The sequence below is a fragment of the Tachysurus vachellii genome, chromosome 14, assembly GCF_030014155.1.
Source record: "Tachysurus vachellii isolate PV-2020 chromosome 14, HZAU_Pvac_v1, whole genome shotgun sequence".
NCBI lineage: Eukaryota > Metazoa > Chordata > Actinopteri > Siluriformes > Bagridae > Tachysurus > Tachysurus vachellii.
Window position 1 is genome coordinate 435403 of NC_083473.1, and position 17035 is coordinate 452437.

Sequence of the window (17035 nt, forward strand, 5' to 3'; positions counted from 1 at the left end):
AGTACAGTGTATTACAGTGATGTGTGTGAGCTGGTGACAGTACAGTGTATTACAGTGATGTGTGTGAGCTGGTGACAGTACAGTGTATTACAGTGATGTGTGTGAGCTGGTGACAGTACAGTGTATTACAGTGATGTGTGTGAGCTGGTGACAGTACAGTGTATTACAGTACAGTGTATTACAGTGATGTGTGTGAGCTGGTGACAGTACAGTGTATTACAGTGACGTGTGTGAGCTGGTGACAGTACAGTGTATTACAGTGATGTGTGTGTGAGCTGGTGACAGTACAGTGTATTACAGTGATGTGTGTGAGCTGGTGACAGTACAGTGTATTACAGTGACGTGTGTGAGCTGGTGACAGTACAGTGTATTACAGTGACGTGTGTGAGCTGGTGACAGTACAGTGTATTACAGTGATGTGTGTGAGCTGGTGACAGTACAGTGTATTACAGTGACGTGTGTGAGCTGGTGACAGTACAGTGTATTACAGTGATGTGTGTGAGCTGGTGACAGTACAGTGTATTACAGTGATGTGTGAGCTGGTGACAGTACAGTGTATTACAGTGATGTGTGTGTGTGAGCTGGTGACAGTACAGTGTATTACAGTGATGTGTGTGTGTGTGAGCTGGTGACAGTACAGTGTATTACACTGAAGTTAATGACTTTTTGTAGTATTCGCTTTTCGGGTTTTGCACTTTACAGACGCTCCCTTGGAATCTGTCTCTCAGCCGTCTGTACATAGAGACGTGTATTTTGTCCACCGGAAAGCTGCGTCTCTACATTACTACGGTGAAAAAGAGGTTATTTGTGTAGTGACAGTGTTTAGTTCAGGAGTTATTGACTCGGGAAACTCCAATCTGTAAATATACGGCCAACTTTACTTAAGTGTGCTTCAGCAGGACACCAGCTTCTGTTAATGAACTAAACTCTCCTCCTGTAAACACTCGGTGAAGTTGGTACACGACAGCTGTCGGGGGTGGGGAAAGGGGCGGGGAAAGGGGGCGGGATTCAAACAAAATTGAACCAATTACAACGAAGTTTCGCGAGTTAAAAAATGCGATGCAGTTAAAGGGGAAGAAAAGACGAGGGTAAATTATGGACGTTTTAGCACAACAAGTGGGTTTATCGCGGGTACACGCTAATATTAAGACATAGAAGTCGTTATACGCAAAAAGCCCTGTGGAAAAAGTAAGCATACTGTGTATACGTGCGTATGGCCCGGACTACACCACTGTGATCGAAGGATACTAATCTAATCTAATCTATCAGAATTCAGTACCTTTCTGTGTGAGGTTTGTAACACGACTGGTGTATAATTTCACTACATTTTTATAGTGCAGGTTTAGCCCCGCTCACTTTTATACATTTATACAACCAGCAAATATAAACAAACAACTCTTATTTCTGTAAACAATCACGTTCGATGAGAAGTCACCAGAACAAAGGATGAGTGTATTTAAAATGGTATAAATCCTAGTTACAAAAGCACCCAGTGATTTATTTTGATATGGCTCCTGGTGGTGATTGTGGAGGGTTCAGAAGCGGATGGTGGTGAAGTCACGAGGAATTCTGGGAGTCGCAGCCTGGAGAACTCGTGCGAGTCTGATGCCACGGAGCGTATTCATTAGACTCCTCCTCCCTGTGGAGAAAACAGTGTGTTTAAACAACCATCACACCAGGGGTCTGTTTCAGAAAGGAGGTTCAACCACCTGTGAGTTTAAACTTGAACTCTGAGTTAACAAACCCTGAGATGGGAAACTGAGTGTTCAGTTACAGAACAGCTGAAATGTGTTAGTTTTATTAACTCTTAACTGACTGACTCGGAGTTAAGCGCGTGCACCGCAACTATAAAAAGCCATTATCAATGGAGCGCAGATATAACGAGTCACCATGGCAACAGCATCAGACAAAACAAGTCTTCATATTTCTCGCCAGCAGAACTGGAAGTGCTTATGCAAGTATATCGTCGCTGTCAGACGGAATCCTCGTATCTCCAAAACCGTTATTTTTCAGGACATTAAAAAAACGCCGTACCTTATCTGCAGTACACAGGGTTTAGTCCACGTTACAGTGGATTGTCTTGCGCTAAATTCCTGTCCTCAGACGAGCACCAGAACTAGCGGGGGTCAAGATTTTTTTTCTTTGAGCCCAGTGTTTTGAAGACATTTACCTCAGAAGACGTGTTGATTCGTTGCGACTCTTCTTGAGGAGAAATATGACGTGAAGCTCTCCCACGGAGTGAGGAAGAGGTGGACAGTTGAAGTGTCCAATGGAGTTATGAGATTTGTGCTCAAGCTATTTTCAAGACTTTAGATTGGTTAATAACTTGTAAAAATAACAGACCCACGTGGGGACTGACCAATAGCATCGATATGTGAAAAAATATGAAACTGACCAAATTTGGACATACGAGGTTTCCGCCCGACAGCGACGATATGGAGAATTTGAACACGTATTTAAAAAAACAAAGCAACACTGCTGTATAAAACAATAGTGGATTTAACATCAAATTTTAAAAGGTATATTTTAAAAATGTATATATACACACACACTTTTAAAAGTTCTATTTTTAATGTAAACGTCTCCCTCTAGTTACACACTTTGTTCAAGTCAAGGATAATTCATGCAGTTGTATATTGTTTATTTCTTGTCTCTCCTTATTGTTTAAGTGGTTGATGTTGAGTTGGGATTTAGAAAGTTATTAATAAGTAAATAGACCAAATTAGTAAGTAGACCAATACTTTCTAGAGATAGTAATTATTACATTAATCTAATTAGACTGGTTGAAGATGTAATTTGTAGTTAGTAATTAAGAACTATTTTAGAGTAAATTCCCAACTGTTATAATGTCAGAGGTGAAACCGGAAGAACAGGATTTTATTTTATCAGGAAACACAAAAATGGTCAGAAAGCAGTTAAGAGCGAGACACACTTTCCTGACCGCTCTGCAATCAGTAGCCTTACTATTATGTTCTACATCCCCGATGTTCTACACAAAACTACAATTCACAAAGAAACGTAAGGCAACGCAAAGCATCTACTCGGATGTAAGAGCACGGACGTGATGGCTGATGTAAGGATGGATGAGATTATGGATCTTATTGACTGTAAAGAAAAGCGGTACAGCTCAAATAAAAATGCATAGGGATGTGACAAAAATCCACTCTGGGCTCAAAAGAATTAATACAGACTCTTCATCAACAGGATCGTCCATAAAAGGACACGTCATTTCATTCATTTTACATTTACAGCATTTATCAGACCCCCTTACCCAGAGTGACTTATATTATGTTTCAATTTATACAACTGACCAATTGTGTCCACAAAAGCTTGAAGGACCTGGGATTTGAACCCCTGACCTTCTGATCAGTAGTCCAACACCTTAACCACTGATCTACCACATCCCACATTCGCTTTGCTGCTCTCTGCGTAACTGAAACGTGGGCAATGAATGAGGTGTTTAAACGTCGCTTCCTCTTTAAAAAGGGGAGGAGACCGACAGAAACTCTGGGTTTACTGAAGAAAACCTGCTCCTGACCAGGTTAGGTTCACAGAGTAAGTTACTATGGTAACTGACTCTGAGTATAAGTTACCTCTCTTTCAGAAACTGGCTTAACTTAACCTGCTTTCTCAGGTTTAACTTACCTCCCTTTCTGAAACAGAAAACCCAGAGTTTCCCTCAGTTCAGGGTGGTGAACTTACTCAGAGTTTTCACTTAACCTCCTTTCTGAAACAGTCCCCAGGAGCACTGATGAATTCAGAAACTAGTTTACTGTAAAATACCTGCAGTAAAGTGCATTCTCTGTAAGAACAGAGGAAAGAACACTGAAGAAAAACTAACACACACTGAGGAGGAAATGAGGAGATAAATAATAACAGTGTGAAATTCCACTCACTTTTGTTGATGTGAGGGAGGAGGCAGCGGTACAGAGAACGATGACGCGTCAGGATCACGTCAAACGCCAAACAACACAACAACTGTACGGCTTCACACTGCAACACACCGTCAACACACACTCCTAAAACCGGGAGGGAGGGGGGAGGGGGCTCTTGAATTACACACACTTACACTCACTGTATATATATTTGTATATTTTAAACATGACTGAGCAGAATGTGTGTTTACTTACTGTATTGCACTAGGCTTTAGTAGTGTATCATTTCTACCACTTGCCCCTGGAGGGTTATAAAGATTTCTGGCCCAGAATTACTATCCTGCAATCTCACACTGCCCCCTGGTGGCCACAGGACACAGCTGATCTGTTAAACTGCACCTCTCTATAAATTACAGTTATACTTTTTTTCTATAAGGTGATAAAGAATTCTCACCTTCCATGACACATGTAATACTTAGCTGAAGACGTCTATCGGTTTCACTTAAAATTAGAGCTTTACATTTATTTTTTAAGTGTTGTTTACATTTTTAAAGTCTTACATTATTGTTTTGATTTTCTTTATTGTGCAACTGACTGTCCTTCGATAGCAGTGAGAATGTTTACTATTATGTGGGCAATAAATGAAGACCTGTGTATTACAGAGTGTGTATATGTGTGTGTGTGTGTGTGTGTGTATGTGTGTGTGTCTCTGTTTGAGTGTGTGTGTGTCTGTGTGTGTGTGTATGTACGTGTGTGTCTCTGTGTGTGTGTGTATGTGTGTGTGTCTTGCCTGAGTTGCTGTGTGTCATGCTCTTGTTGGTAATCTTCACCATACTCCAGATCATCTTCAGAAAAAAAATTGGGTTTGTCCACACACCCTGTCCTAACGGCAAGCTCTTCACACACACATGAAATCTTAACACAAACACACAAACACACACAGAGTGATACTGATGTATTGTGCTACATATGGGTGTGTGATTATATTGTAATTGTTGTTTTAATGATATGCCAAATCATATTATTAAACATTTCATTCAATGCAATGAACATGTGGTTCTGCGTGTGGTCAAGCAGAACCTCAGACTCGTCTATCTCACATTTCATTGATAAAAACTGGGAACTCCAAAGCTACAGTCTGCAGACATCTGACTTTCCAGATGACCACACAGGTGACAACATGGTTGTTGGCCAAAGGCCACGTGGTTTCATGACAACATGCAGCAGCGCTAAAGTCAGTGTAATACAGAATAATAACTTTCACTTTCCTTGTTTTGGCTTCATATTAATATTGAGTCCTCTGCTAGATTTTACACACGCTCTTGTAGCGGTTTCTTACTTAAAACCTGTTCAACACGGAGGTCCTGGCGGTGAAGTCGGAGGACACAGACCTAGCTAAAAAACTTAAACAAACCGTTGTGGAGTCGACGAGCTGCTGAGTCGATCATCCACACGACTCCACTGCAAAAAGTGCTACAATAATAAAGACAAGGTCACAGCCATTAGGACAACAGTGACGGCAGAACACATGGTGACGGAGACAGAAAGACTGCTTCTGCTCAGGCTGTGACCACGAAACTGGAGCAGGTGATGATGATGACACCAGGCTTTTTGCAACTATTTCAAGAATCTACAGGAATTCAGATTCCCTGCACATTACAGTTGGACTCTTTATTGTTCTTACTTGAACAAAATTTTCAAGTATCCGATTGATATTTTAAAAGGAAGTTGGTACAATGTAAAAAGTACATTGTTCAATGTAAAGAAAATTACAAACACATTTTTGAATTATGCAAAATATCATCTGATTATCATTATCAAGCTAATAATGATAGTGGTGTGGAGTGGAGTGGTGTGGTGTGGTGTGGTGTAATACCTCATGGCCTGCAGCAGGAGAATCTTGTAGATGTTTTTGTACACTGCCTCAATGGAGTTTAACTGTAAGAGAATAAATAAGAATGAAACATGATTTAATGTTTATTTGATATTATAAAGACGTCTCTGTGTGTGTGTGTGTGTGTCTGACTCACCTGAAGGTCCAGAAGAACACTGTCACATTTCAGCCTGAGGATCATCAGCAGCTTCTTCCGCATAAACACAGCAGGTGAGTGGGCGGAGCCTAACGTCAGGCTGTAGCGCAGTGATTGGCCAGCATACCTGAATGGGTGGAGATAAAGAGTGTAAAATTGGTTGAGATGATGGATGAGATGAAGAGATGTGGTTAGAGAGATACCCGGAGTAATCATTGTAGACGTGGAGCAAGTGGGTGTCCACCAGCAGCCCACACCATGGGAACAAGCAGTGTGCTGGGAAAACCGTCATCTTCTCACACTTCAGCTCGTCTCTCACCGGGAAATTCACTGCCACCTTCTGAGGGTTAATCACACAGCCGTACTCTGGAACACCTGCCATTAATGTCCTGACACACAGACAGACAAAATGACAGACAAAATGACAGACAGACAGACAGACAAAATGACAGACAGACAGACAAAATGACAGACAGACAGACAAAATGACAGACAGACAGACAGACAAAATGACAGACAGACAGACAAAATGACAGACAGACAGACAGACAGACAAAATGACAGACAGACAGACAGACAGACAGACAGACAAAATGACAGACAGACAGACAAAATGACAGACAGACAAAATGACAGACAGACAGAATGACACAGACACTGCATGTTATCGAGTTAGATCATATTAGATTATGTAACACAGTCGTACCTGAGGAAGTCCACTGCTTTACTCAGTCTGGGAGTGATCAGGAGAAAATCATCCACCAACCGTATTAAATACCTACACACACACACACACACAGATATATACACACAAATACATATATACACACACACTTTAGGTTGATGTCATTGTCTATAGCAGAGTGATATATATACACACACACACACACACACACACACACACCTCAGTGTGGTGTATAGTGTCGACACTAACCCTCCTTTCTCTCTGACGTTCTTCAGCATGCAGTTCTCCATGTGGCCATAACACAAATTACACAGCATGGTGGAGACAGCTGAACCCTGAGGAACACCACACACCTGCCGGAACAGCCTACACCACACGCACAAAAACACATTTCAGTGTGGTGTAGCTAGAATAAATTCTAGGCTGTGTTGGAGTGCATTATGGGTAAGAGGTATGATGTGTATACATGAGTCCAGGATCTACAAGAACCATTGATCAGAGAGACCTGGGTTGTCTGGGATGAAAACATACTTCTTGTCATACTGGATGATGTAGTTGCTCAGCATATGCTTGAAGAACCGAAACACATCTGAGCCCATAACTTCCACAGAGAGCTGATGAAGACACAGGATAGGTTATTAGGCATTCATGCAAATTCATTTCATTGTCCTTCTCTCAGTGTCTCACCTTTCGACAAGCAGGCAGTGAACCGGTTCCCTGGTTCTCTCATGTTCCATGCAGTAAAAGTAAAGTCAAAATAAAGTAACTCCTCAACTGGAAGTATCTGCAAAATCTTTTAAACCACCTCCATCTAGAGTACAGCACTGAGCTTCGGTTCATGATTTGGAGAACACCACTGATCGGTAAAACAAAATCTGAACGTTCCAGACTTCGGAACTTTAGACTTTGGATAAAAGGACCATGAGTCAGTTTTCTGAACCTCTCCCAAGCTCAAAACCAGCTTTCTCCACCAAACCAAATGAAGGTCACTGTAAAGGCCACCAGACAAAACCAGTCTCTGATGTCAACAGTTACCACCCATTATTATTAATACTCAGGTAGACCGTTTATCTTCAACCAGGTCACTCGGACTCTGGTTCTGTTCTTCAGAAGACATCTTCTGGTTGCTTTAACTACAAGTGCATTGATCAAAAATGTACTAAAGCAGAAGTATATGAGCCTTAAACAGACACAGAATCACAGAAGAAGATAAAATGTGTGATGTGGTTTTGTTTGGTCACAAACCTTCTCCACTAAAATGGCATCACGGAGCTTTCCGTTGTTCTGCTCCTCTATTACAAAACCCTTCATGTTCAACGATTCACAAGCTTCAGCCTTTATCAGGAAGATAGCACAAAGAGGTCATGTACCTGACAGCACAGTATGATATGAGAGAAGTGTGTGTGTGTGTGTGTGTGTGTGTTTGTGTGTGTGTGTGTATACCCTGGTACAGAAGTGTTTCTTGATCTCCTGTTCTGAGTTAGTACACACTTTAGCATAGTGTCTCAGAGAGAATCGGTTCTCCTCCATTGGCTTGAGAACATCTTGCACCACCTCTAACAGCTTTGAGTGGGGGAGACTATCGTACGCCCCACTGACGTCCACCTGCACAACCAAAAAGACATCAGAATGACCACAAGATTGAATCACTAAAGTCTATGAAAATGCTAAAAATAGGATCATGTACCTTAACAAAGTACAGCGGAGTGTGTGTGTGAGTAATGGATCTCAGCACTCTGTGAATATCCTGTCGTCCCCACACGGTCGAGCCGAGCAGAGTCGGCCGCTCTCGAACACACACACTCAACACGTTCTGAAGATCGCGTACTGAACTCTGGAACTGCACAGGCAAACTACTTAACTGCTGTACTGAACCACACACACACACACACACACAGAGTACTGAACCACACACACACACACACACAGAGTACTGAACCACACACACACACAGAGTACTGAACCACACACACACACACACAGAGTACTGAACCACACACACACACAGAGTACTGAACCACCCACACACACACACAGAGTACTGAACCACCCACACACACACACAGAGTACTGAACCACACACACACACACACACACACACAGAGTACTGAACCACACACACACACACAGAGTACTGAACCACACACACACACACAGAGTACTGAACCACACACACACACACAGAGTACTGAACCACACACACACACACAGAGTACTGAACCACACACACACACACACAGAGTACTGAACCACACACACAGAGTACTGAACCACACACACAGAGTACTGAACCACACACACACACAGAGTACTGAACCACACACACACAGAGTACTGAACCACACACACAGAGTACTGAACCACACACACACACACACACACACAGAGTACTGAACCACACACACACACACACACAGTACTGAACCACACACACACACACAGAGTACTGAACCACACACACACACAGAGTACTGAACCACACACACACACACAGAGTACTGAACCACACACACACACAGAGTACTGAACCACACACACACAGAGTACTGAACCACACACATACACACACACACAGAGTACCGAACCACACACACACACAGAGTACTGAACCACACACACACAGAGTACTGAACCACACACATACACACACACACAGAGTACTGAACCACACACACACACACACACACACACACACACACACACAGAGTACTGAACCACACACACAGAGTACTGAACCACACACACACAGTACTGAACCACACACACACACAGAGTACTGAACCACACACACACACAGAGTACTGAACCACACACACACACAGAGTACTGAACCACACACACACACAGAGTACTGAACCACACACACACACACAGAGTACTGAACCACACACACACACACAGAGTACTGAACCACACACACAGAGTACTGAACCACACACACAGAGTACTGAACCACACACAGAGTACTGAACCACACACAGACACACACACAGAGTACTGAACCACACACAGACACACACACAGAGTACTGAACCACACACAGACACACACACAGAGTACTGAACCACACACACACACACACACACAGAGTACTGAACCACACACACACACACAGAGTACTGAACCACACACACACACACACAGAGTACTGAACCACACACACACACAGAGTACTGAACCACACACACACACAGAGTACTGAACCACACACACACAGAGTACTGAACACCACACACACAGAGTACTGAACCACACACACAGAGTACTGAACCACACACACACACACACACACAGAGTACTGAACCACACACAGAGAACACTGAACCCCACACAATACTGAATCACGCACACATACGTTAGAATACTGAACCACACACACACATTAGAATACTAAAACACACACATTAGTGTTACACACCTGCATCGCTGCTGCACTTCTGATTAAGCGTGTGATTGGACGCATACCATTAGATTTTGGGATAAATCTAATGCGGGATGTTACAGAGTTCTTGGGTAGTGATGCTACTTCTGCAGGACTCAGCTCTTCCCATTGGCCTTTAATGAGATGCTCCCTAAAAGTACACCTACGTTATAGTTTTAATCATCGCTGCATCAAACTATATTTATATATAAAATAAAACGACTGCAAGTCTAGTGATGATAGAACTGTACCTGAAGGCCTGGTCCTGTAGTGTGGTCCAGATGTGTCTTCTGTAGAATCTCAGCACATGCTTATTGCCAACACTCTCTGTGACATAAAATAAAGACTTAACAAGACCGATCACAAAGTCCTTAAGCACCCAGAGCAGAAACTGTCCAAAAATCCACTCCCTGTAACGATGCTCACTCGGGCACTGACCTGCAGGACAGACAAGAGAATGACGTCTGTAAGGCTTCTTCAGACAGAACTTTAGATTTGAAGTAAGATAAATTCCCAGTAGCTAAATCATGAATAATGTGATGTTGGTTTGCTGAGTGTTAGAATACAGACAAATAACAGCTACAGATAAACATATTAATTATAACGTTACCGTCACATCGCTATCGATCTCTTATGTTTCAAATACCAAAACGCCTTTGAGGACTCACTTTTTTTATGCCCCAGCCAACGGCAGTCACTCACTCTGATCTTCCACATGATCTGAGCCAATGACAGTTTTTCAAACTTCCCCAGTCGCAGGAAGTGCTTCACTCTGGACAGGAAGTGCATCATGTTGTGCTGAGAACCCCAGAGTTCATCTGGAATAACAAAGCGCACACACGCCCTCACGAACAGATACACTCTGTAGGATGAGCAATGAGAAGACAAAAGAGACGCCATGTCCCCTTTGCCTTCACTAGTTGCACACTTCTGAGACAGGAAGTGAACGTAATGGCACTTCCTGTGACGCCGCAACAGCAAAGTGAAGATTGGGACCATGGCAAAAAAACGCTTAGGTAGCTTTTGGTTTTGTGATGATGACCCTGACAGCTTGGCCTTGTCCTTGAGACGAAATACCATCCTGACTACATCTGCACCTAGCATCCTTCTGGCTCCACCCACTTGGCCCCGCAACTTCCTGTTCAGTGGGAAGCCCTTCATGCCGCGGCCACCGTAGAGCATGTTCAATACACTTATGAAACAGTGAGATGGGCGAGGTGGGGGTTGGTCACACGGCTTCCAACTGAAGAGGCCATGTTTGGGAGCAGGGCTAATCTCAGGTGTCTCTGATTGACCTGGACAAACACTTTTATTGATACAGGACCTTTCCACATCACTATCTTGCTTTATGACTTCAATATGTCTTTTCTTTGCAGGGTTACTCTCCTTGATGTTCTCCTCTTCTTTTTTTCCTTCTTCTCTCCTTCTCTTTTTAGTGTTTTTAGCATTCACCTGACGTTTCCATTTGCTTTTCTCTCCTTTCCTCATGCCAGTCTCTTTTTTTATGCCAATCCGTCGGTTCCTGTTCAACGTGTCAGTTTTGTTACAGGAGTTGAGGAAGAATCCAGACCAGGTGTGTACAGGTACTAAATCGTACACAGGAACGCCACAGAGCTGCACCAGGCAGGTAGGGGGTGCTGTGGTAAAGATGGCACAGTGAGTCAGCAGGTACTGGGTGAGGTCAGTTCCCAGCCGTTGATTGATTTTTGCCCAGGCTTCACTACCACAGATGAATGCAGCGCTTTGAGAAATGGAGCCGTGGAACTTGAAAGGGTCCGAGTCGGTCCGACCGGTGCTGAAGCGGTAACCGAAACTTAGAACGTTTCTCTTCTTCTTCATCTTCATGCGGTTCAAGACAAATGCTAGCACCTCAGGCAGAGAGCCCAGCTGTGGGGAAGAGCAGGGGTTCATCATGTGTGTTACGTTTAGACAAAATTTAATCAAAGGTTAACTAGTGACAAGAAAATCATACAGGCTTTAAGGTGAGGTCTCCGATATTTGAGAAATGCTTCTGAAAACTGCGTCGGTCCACCAAACAAAACAAACATCAAAACAAACGTGTAGCCAATGAGCAGAAAGGGGCAGGTCTTGTCAATATGGGCGGAGAGAGTGTTCAGTGCGCACTTGTGCATATTCACAGATTGGAGCGTTTAGCTCAGGAGTTATTGACTCAGGAAACTCCAATCTGTGAATATGTGACCAACTTCCTGCTCCTTCAGTTCTCTCCAGCGCTGGAAAGCTGATCCTATATTAACACGTCCTACTTCTTACCTTATCATAAGTCTTTCTTCTCTTTCTTTCTTTGTTTTTATCCTCCATGTCAATGTTAAAACCGCTTTCTGTTAATGTCACACATGCGCACTGAACACTCTCTCCGCCCATATTGACAAGCCCCGCCCCTTTCTGCTCATCGGCTACACATTCGTTTTGATTTTTGTTTAGTTTGTCGTCCCGACTCAGTTTTCTGAAGCATTTCTCAAACATCGGAGACCCCACCTTTAATTTCACAAACTCCATACAATTCCAATTAGTAATTAATACTGTAATTTAATAACATTTAACTGCAGCTCAAAGTGATTTTAAAGTAATATAAAACAATTATTAAAGCAATTTTCTAAGATTTTAAAAATCAAAATAAGAAAATAAATAAAACAAAATAAATAATAGTTGTTTCAATAAATAAAAATGTAGGAGGTTTTCACTTCATTTACTTATTTAACTACAATTTATGTGCATTCCCTGATGTCATCATAAATGGTATCATTCGTCTAAATATAACTAATTAATGTTTGATAAAGAAAACATTAGGATCAGGAAGCAGTGAGAGTAAAACTACATATACTTAATTTACTAAACTTGTTAATTATAACAGGTGATTTTCCTGCTGGTTATTACACTCTACACATTCGCTCAGCTGATGTTTGATGGTTTTGTTGATTTTGCTGAGCTTATTTATTAAATTAATCATTTTTCACAGACGCTTTGAACTAAAATGTGGAAAACATAAAAAGATCAGAATGACCACAAGACTGAATCACTAAAGTCTATAAAAAGGCTAAAAATGGGATGGTGGTGCTGTATTTATCAACATTATTATTAATAATCTTAGTATGTTAGGGTTTGTTGTACGTTTCTGGACTACAGTGAAAATTAGCTACTTGCTCTAATAACAAATGTTAAAGAGGTTTGCAGTTATACAGTAGTTTAGATAGAGTTTGTCATGTGACACTGATTAAAACTGTAGTATTAAATTCCAATTTCTCTATTCTCATAGTATGTGTGTGTACATACCTGTGTTTGTCTGTGTGTGTGTGTATGTATTTATACACCCCTGTGTGTATGTGTATACATACCTGTGTTTGTCTGTGTGTGTGTGTGTATGTATGTATACACCCGCGTGTATGTGTATACATACCTGTGTTTGGCTGTGTGTGTGTGTGTGTGTGTGTGTGTGTATGTATGTATACACCCCTGTGTGTATGTGTATACATACCTGTGTTTGGCTGTGTGTGTGTGTGTGTGTGTGTGTGTGTGTGTATGTATGTATACACCCCTGTGTGTATGTGTATACATACCTGTGTTTGTCTGTGTATATGTGTGTGTATGTATTTATACACCTGTGTGTATGTGTATACATACCTGTGTTTGTCTGTGTGTGTGTGTGTGTATGTATGTATACACCCGCGTGTATGTGTATACATACCTGTGTTTGGCTGTGTGTGTGTGTGTGTGTGTGTGTGTATGTATGTATACACCCCTGTGTGTATGTGTATACATACCTGTGTTTGTCTGTGTATATGTGTGTGTATGTATGTATACACCCCTGTGTGTATGTGTATACATACCTGTGTTTGTCTGTGTGTGTGTGTGTATGTATGTATACACCCGCGTGTATGTGTATACATACCTGTGTTTGGCTGTGTGTGTGTGTGTGTGTGTGTGTGTATGTATGTATACACCCCTGTGTGTATGTGTATACATACCTGTGTTTGTCTGTGTGTGTGTGTATGTATTTATACACCCCTGTGTGTATGTGTATACATACCTGTGTTTGTCTGTGTGTGTGTGTGTATGTATGTATACACCCGCGTGTATGTGTATACATACCTGTGTTTGGCTGTGTGTGTGTGTGTGTGTGTGTGTGTATGTATGTATACACCCCTGTGTGTATGTGTATACATACCTGTGTTTGTCTGTGTATATGTGTGTGTATGTATTTATACACCCCTGTGTGTATGTGTATACATACCTGTGTTTGTCTGTGTGTGTGTGTGTATGTATGTATACACCCGCGTGTATGTGTATACATACCTGTGTTTGGCTGTGTGTGTGTGTGTGTGTGTGTGTGTGTGTATGTATGTATACACCCCTGTGTGTATGTGTATACATACCTGTGTTTGTCTGTGTATATGTGTGTGTATGTATTTATACACCCCTGTGTGTATGTGTATACATACCTGTGTTTGTCTGTGTGTGTGTGTGTGTATGTATGTATACACCCGCGTGTATGTGTATACATACCTGTGTTTGGCTGTGTGTGTGTGTGTGTGTGTGTGTGTATGTATGTATACACCCCTGTGTGTATGTGTATACATACCTGTGTGTGTGTGTGTGTGTGTGTGTATGTATGTATACACCCCTGTGTGTATGTGTATACATACCTGTGTTTGTCTGTGTATATGTGTGTGTATGTATTTATACACCCCTGTGTGTATGTGTATACATACCTGTGTTTGTCTGTGTGTGTGTGTGTATGTATGTATACACCCGCGTGTATGTGTATACATACCTGTGTTTGGCTGTGTGTGTGTGTGTGTATGTATGTATACACCCCTGTGTGTATGTGTATACATACCTGTGTTTGTCTGTGTGTGTGTGTGTGTGTATGTATGTATACACCCCTGTGTGTATGTGTATACATACCTGTGTTTGTCTGTGTGTGTGTGTGTGTGTGTGTGTGTGTGTATGTATTTATACACCCCTGTGTGTATGTGTATACATACCTGTGTTTGTCTGTGTGTGTGTGTGTATGTATGTATACACCTGCGTGTATGTGTATACATACCTGTGTTTGGCTGTGTGTGTGTGTGTGTGTGTGTGTGTGTGTGTGTATGTATGTATACACCCCTGTGTGTATGTGTATACATACCTGTGTTTGTCTGTGTGTGTGTGTGTGTATATACATTTATGGCATTTAGCAGACACTCTTATCCAGAGTGACTTACAACTGAGGGTTAAGGGCAGTGGCAGCTTGGTGGACATGAGGGTTGAACCCATGACCTTAACACCTTAACCACTGAGCTACCACATCCCCCACATCCTACCACATACTTGTGTGTGTGTTTATACGTGTGTGTGTATGTGTGTGTATATGTACGTGTGTGTATATGTGTGTGTATGTGTGTGTGTGTGTGTGTATATATGTGTGTGTGTGTATACCTGTGCAGAGCTGGGACAGTGTGTAACAGGAGACTCTACACACACTATCAGACCCCGAGTCAGTACTTTATACCTAACTGAATCACACTCCTGCAGTAGAGCTGGTTTACATTATACATGCGTGTGTGTGTGTGTGTGTATATGTGTGTGTGTGTGTGTGTGTGTGTGTATATATATGTGTATGTGTGTGTGTATACCTGTGCAGAGCTGGGACAGTGTGTAACAGGAGACTCTACACACACTATCAGACCCCGAGTCAGTACTTTATACCTAACTGAATCACACTCCTGCAGTAGAGCTGGTTTACATTATACATGCGTGTGTGTGTGTGTGTGTGTGTGTATGTGTGTGTGTGTGTGTGTGTGTGTGTATATATGTGTGTGTGTGTATATATGTGTATGTGTGTGTGTGTATACCTGTGCAGAGCTGGGACAGTGTGTAACAGGAGACTCTACACACACTATCAGACCCCGAGTCAGTACTTTATACCTAACTGAATCACACTCCTGCAGTAGAGCTGGTTTACATTATACATGCGTGTGTGTGTGTGTGTGTATATGTGTGTGTGTGTGTATATATGTGTATGTGTGTGTGTGTATACCTGTGCAGAGCTGGGACAGTGTGTAACAGGAGACTCTACACACACTATCAGACCCCGAGTCAGTACTTTATACCTAACTGAATCACACTCCTGAAGTAGAGCTGGTTTCTGTCCATTACTAAACTTTACACTGTCACTAAACTCCTCTAACGTCTGCACGCGCCCGTACAAACCCCTCAGGACGTCCATCACACGTGTCAAACTGTAATCCGTCATTTTATTCACGTTTCCTTTCACAGACACTAAATAAACGGAACTATTGTAAAATAGTTTTAAAAAGGTTTTATAATCCCATACAACGGACCCACGTGTTCCTCAGTCTTCCCTCCACAGTGTGAAACAGCGCTGTGATTGGTGGAACGCTTCAGAATTCTTAAAGGAGCAGCGCCCGAATTTCACATGGTCTTATAACGACCCTGAAATAAAGGCTGTTGTTCCTGAGCTTTTGCCCTGATGTCATAAGACACCCAAAACACAGCAAATCTTTGAGATGTTCTTGTTTTAATTTTAAAGTTGAACATGATTGGAATATTTTGGTGATTTATCCTGTATTAATATATTAAATGACTTGTCAAAGAGTTGTCAAGTGTGACGCATTGAGAGTGACAGTCCCTCATGTCAGTCTTTTGTCACGATCCCGTCACACATCGTATTTGTCACGCAGAAAACCGGACTATTTATCATATATTTAATAAGTCGCATCACCCAAAACATATCAGTCCACACTGCTGTCTCTATGGAACCGGGCAGGAACCAAGTGCGTCTCCACTGGAGCTCTTAGTCGAGCCTGACACTTATCAGCCAATCAAAACAAGAGGCTACACAACAGCCAATCAGAAAACAGCACTATTGTATCTGGGTAAGATTTAACACAACAACCAATGAAATAAACACACATTCATTAGTGAGGGTATTTTGATGGTGGGTTTGAACAAAACATCAACACGAAACAGTTTGTCTCTGGACGGGACATTGTCCTCAATC

General features: G+C 42.1%; 1 protein-coding gene across 1 annotated transcript; it reads right to left on the reverse strand.

The window, feature by feature from the left end:
- Positions 1-481: 481 nt before the first annotated feature.
- tert (telomerase reverse transcriptase) lies at positions 482-16370 on the reverse strand. Its single transcript, XM_060887089.1, has 16 exons — positions 16052-16370; positions 10680-11898; positions 10263-10449; positions 10009-10162; positions 8278-8430; positions 8034-8195; positions 7836-7925; positions 7122-7204; positions 6840-6956; positions 6612-6683; positions 6109-6294; positions 5906-6032; positions 5752-5813; positions 4666-4790; positions 3897-4019; positions 482-1639 (listed from the first exon to the last, which is right to left on the reverse strand). Exons 1-16 carry the CDS (start codon positions 16265-16267, stop codon positions 1536-1538), a joined length of 3180 nt encoding a protein of 1059 aa, XP_060743072.1. The 5' UTR covers positions 16268-16370; the 3' UTR covers positions 482-1535.
- Positions 16371-17035: the final 665 nt, after the last annotated feature.

Coding starts and splice junctions, on each gene's coding strand:
- tert (XM_060887089.1), bottom strand. CDS start 16,267: ATGACGGATTACAGTTTGACACGTGTGATGGACGTCCTGAGGGGTTTG. Junction 10,450..10,679: donor TTGGCTGGGGCATAAAAAAA/GTGAGTCCTCAA, acceptor TCTGTCCTGCAG/GTCAGTGCCCGAGTGAGCAT. Junction 5,814..5,905: donor GTGTTCTTCTGGACCTTCAG/GTGAGTCAGACA, acceptor ATTCTCTTACAG/TTAAACTCCATTGAGGCAGT.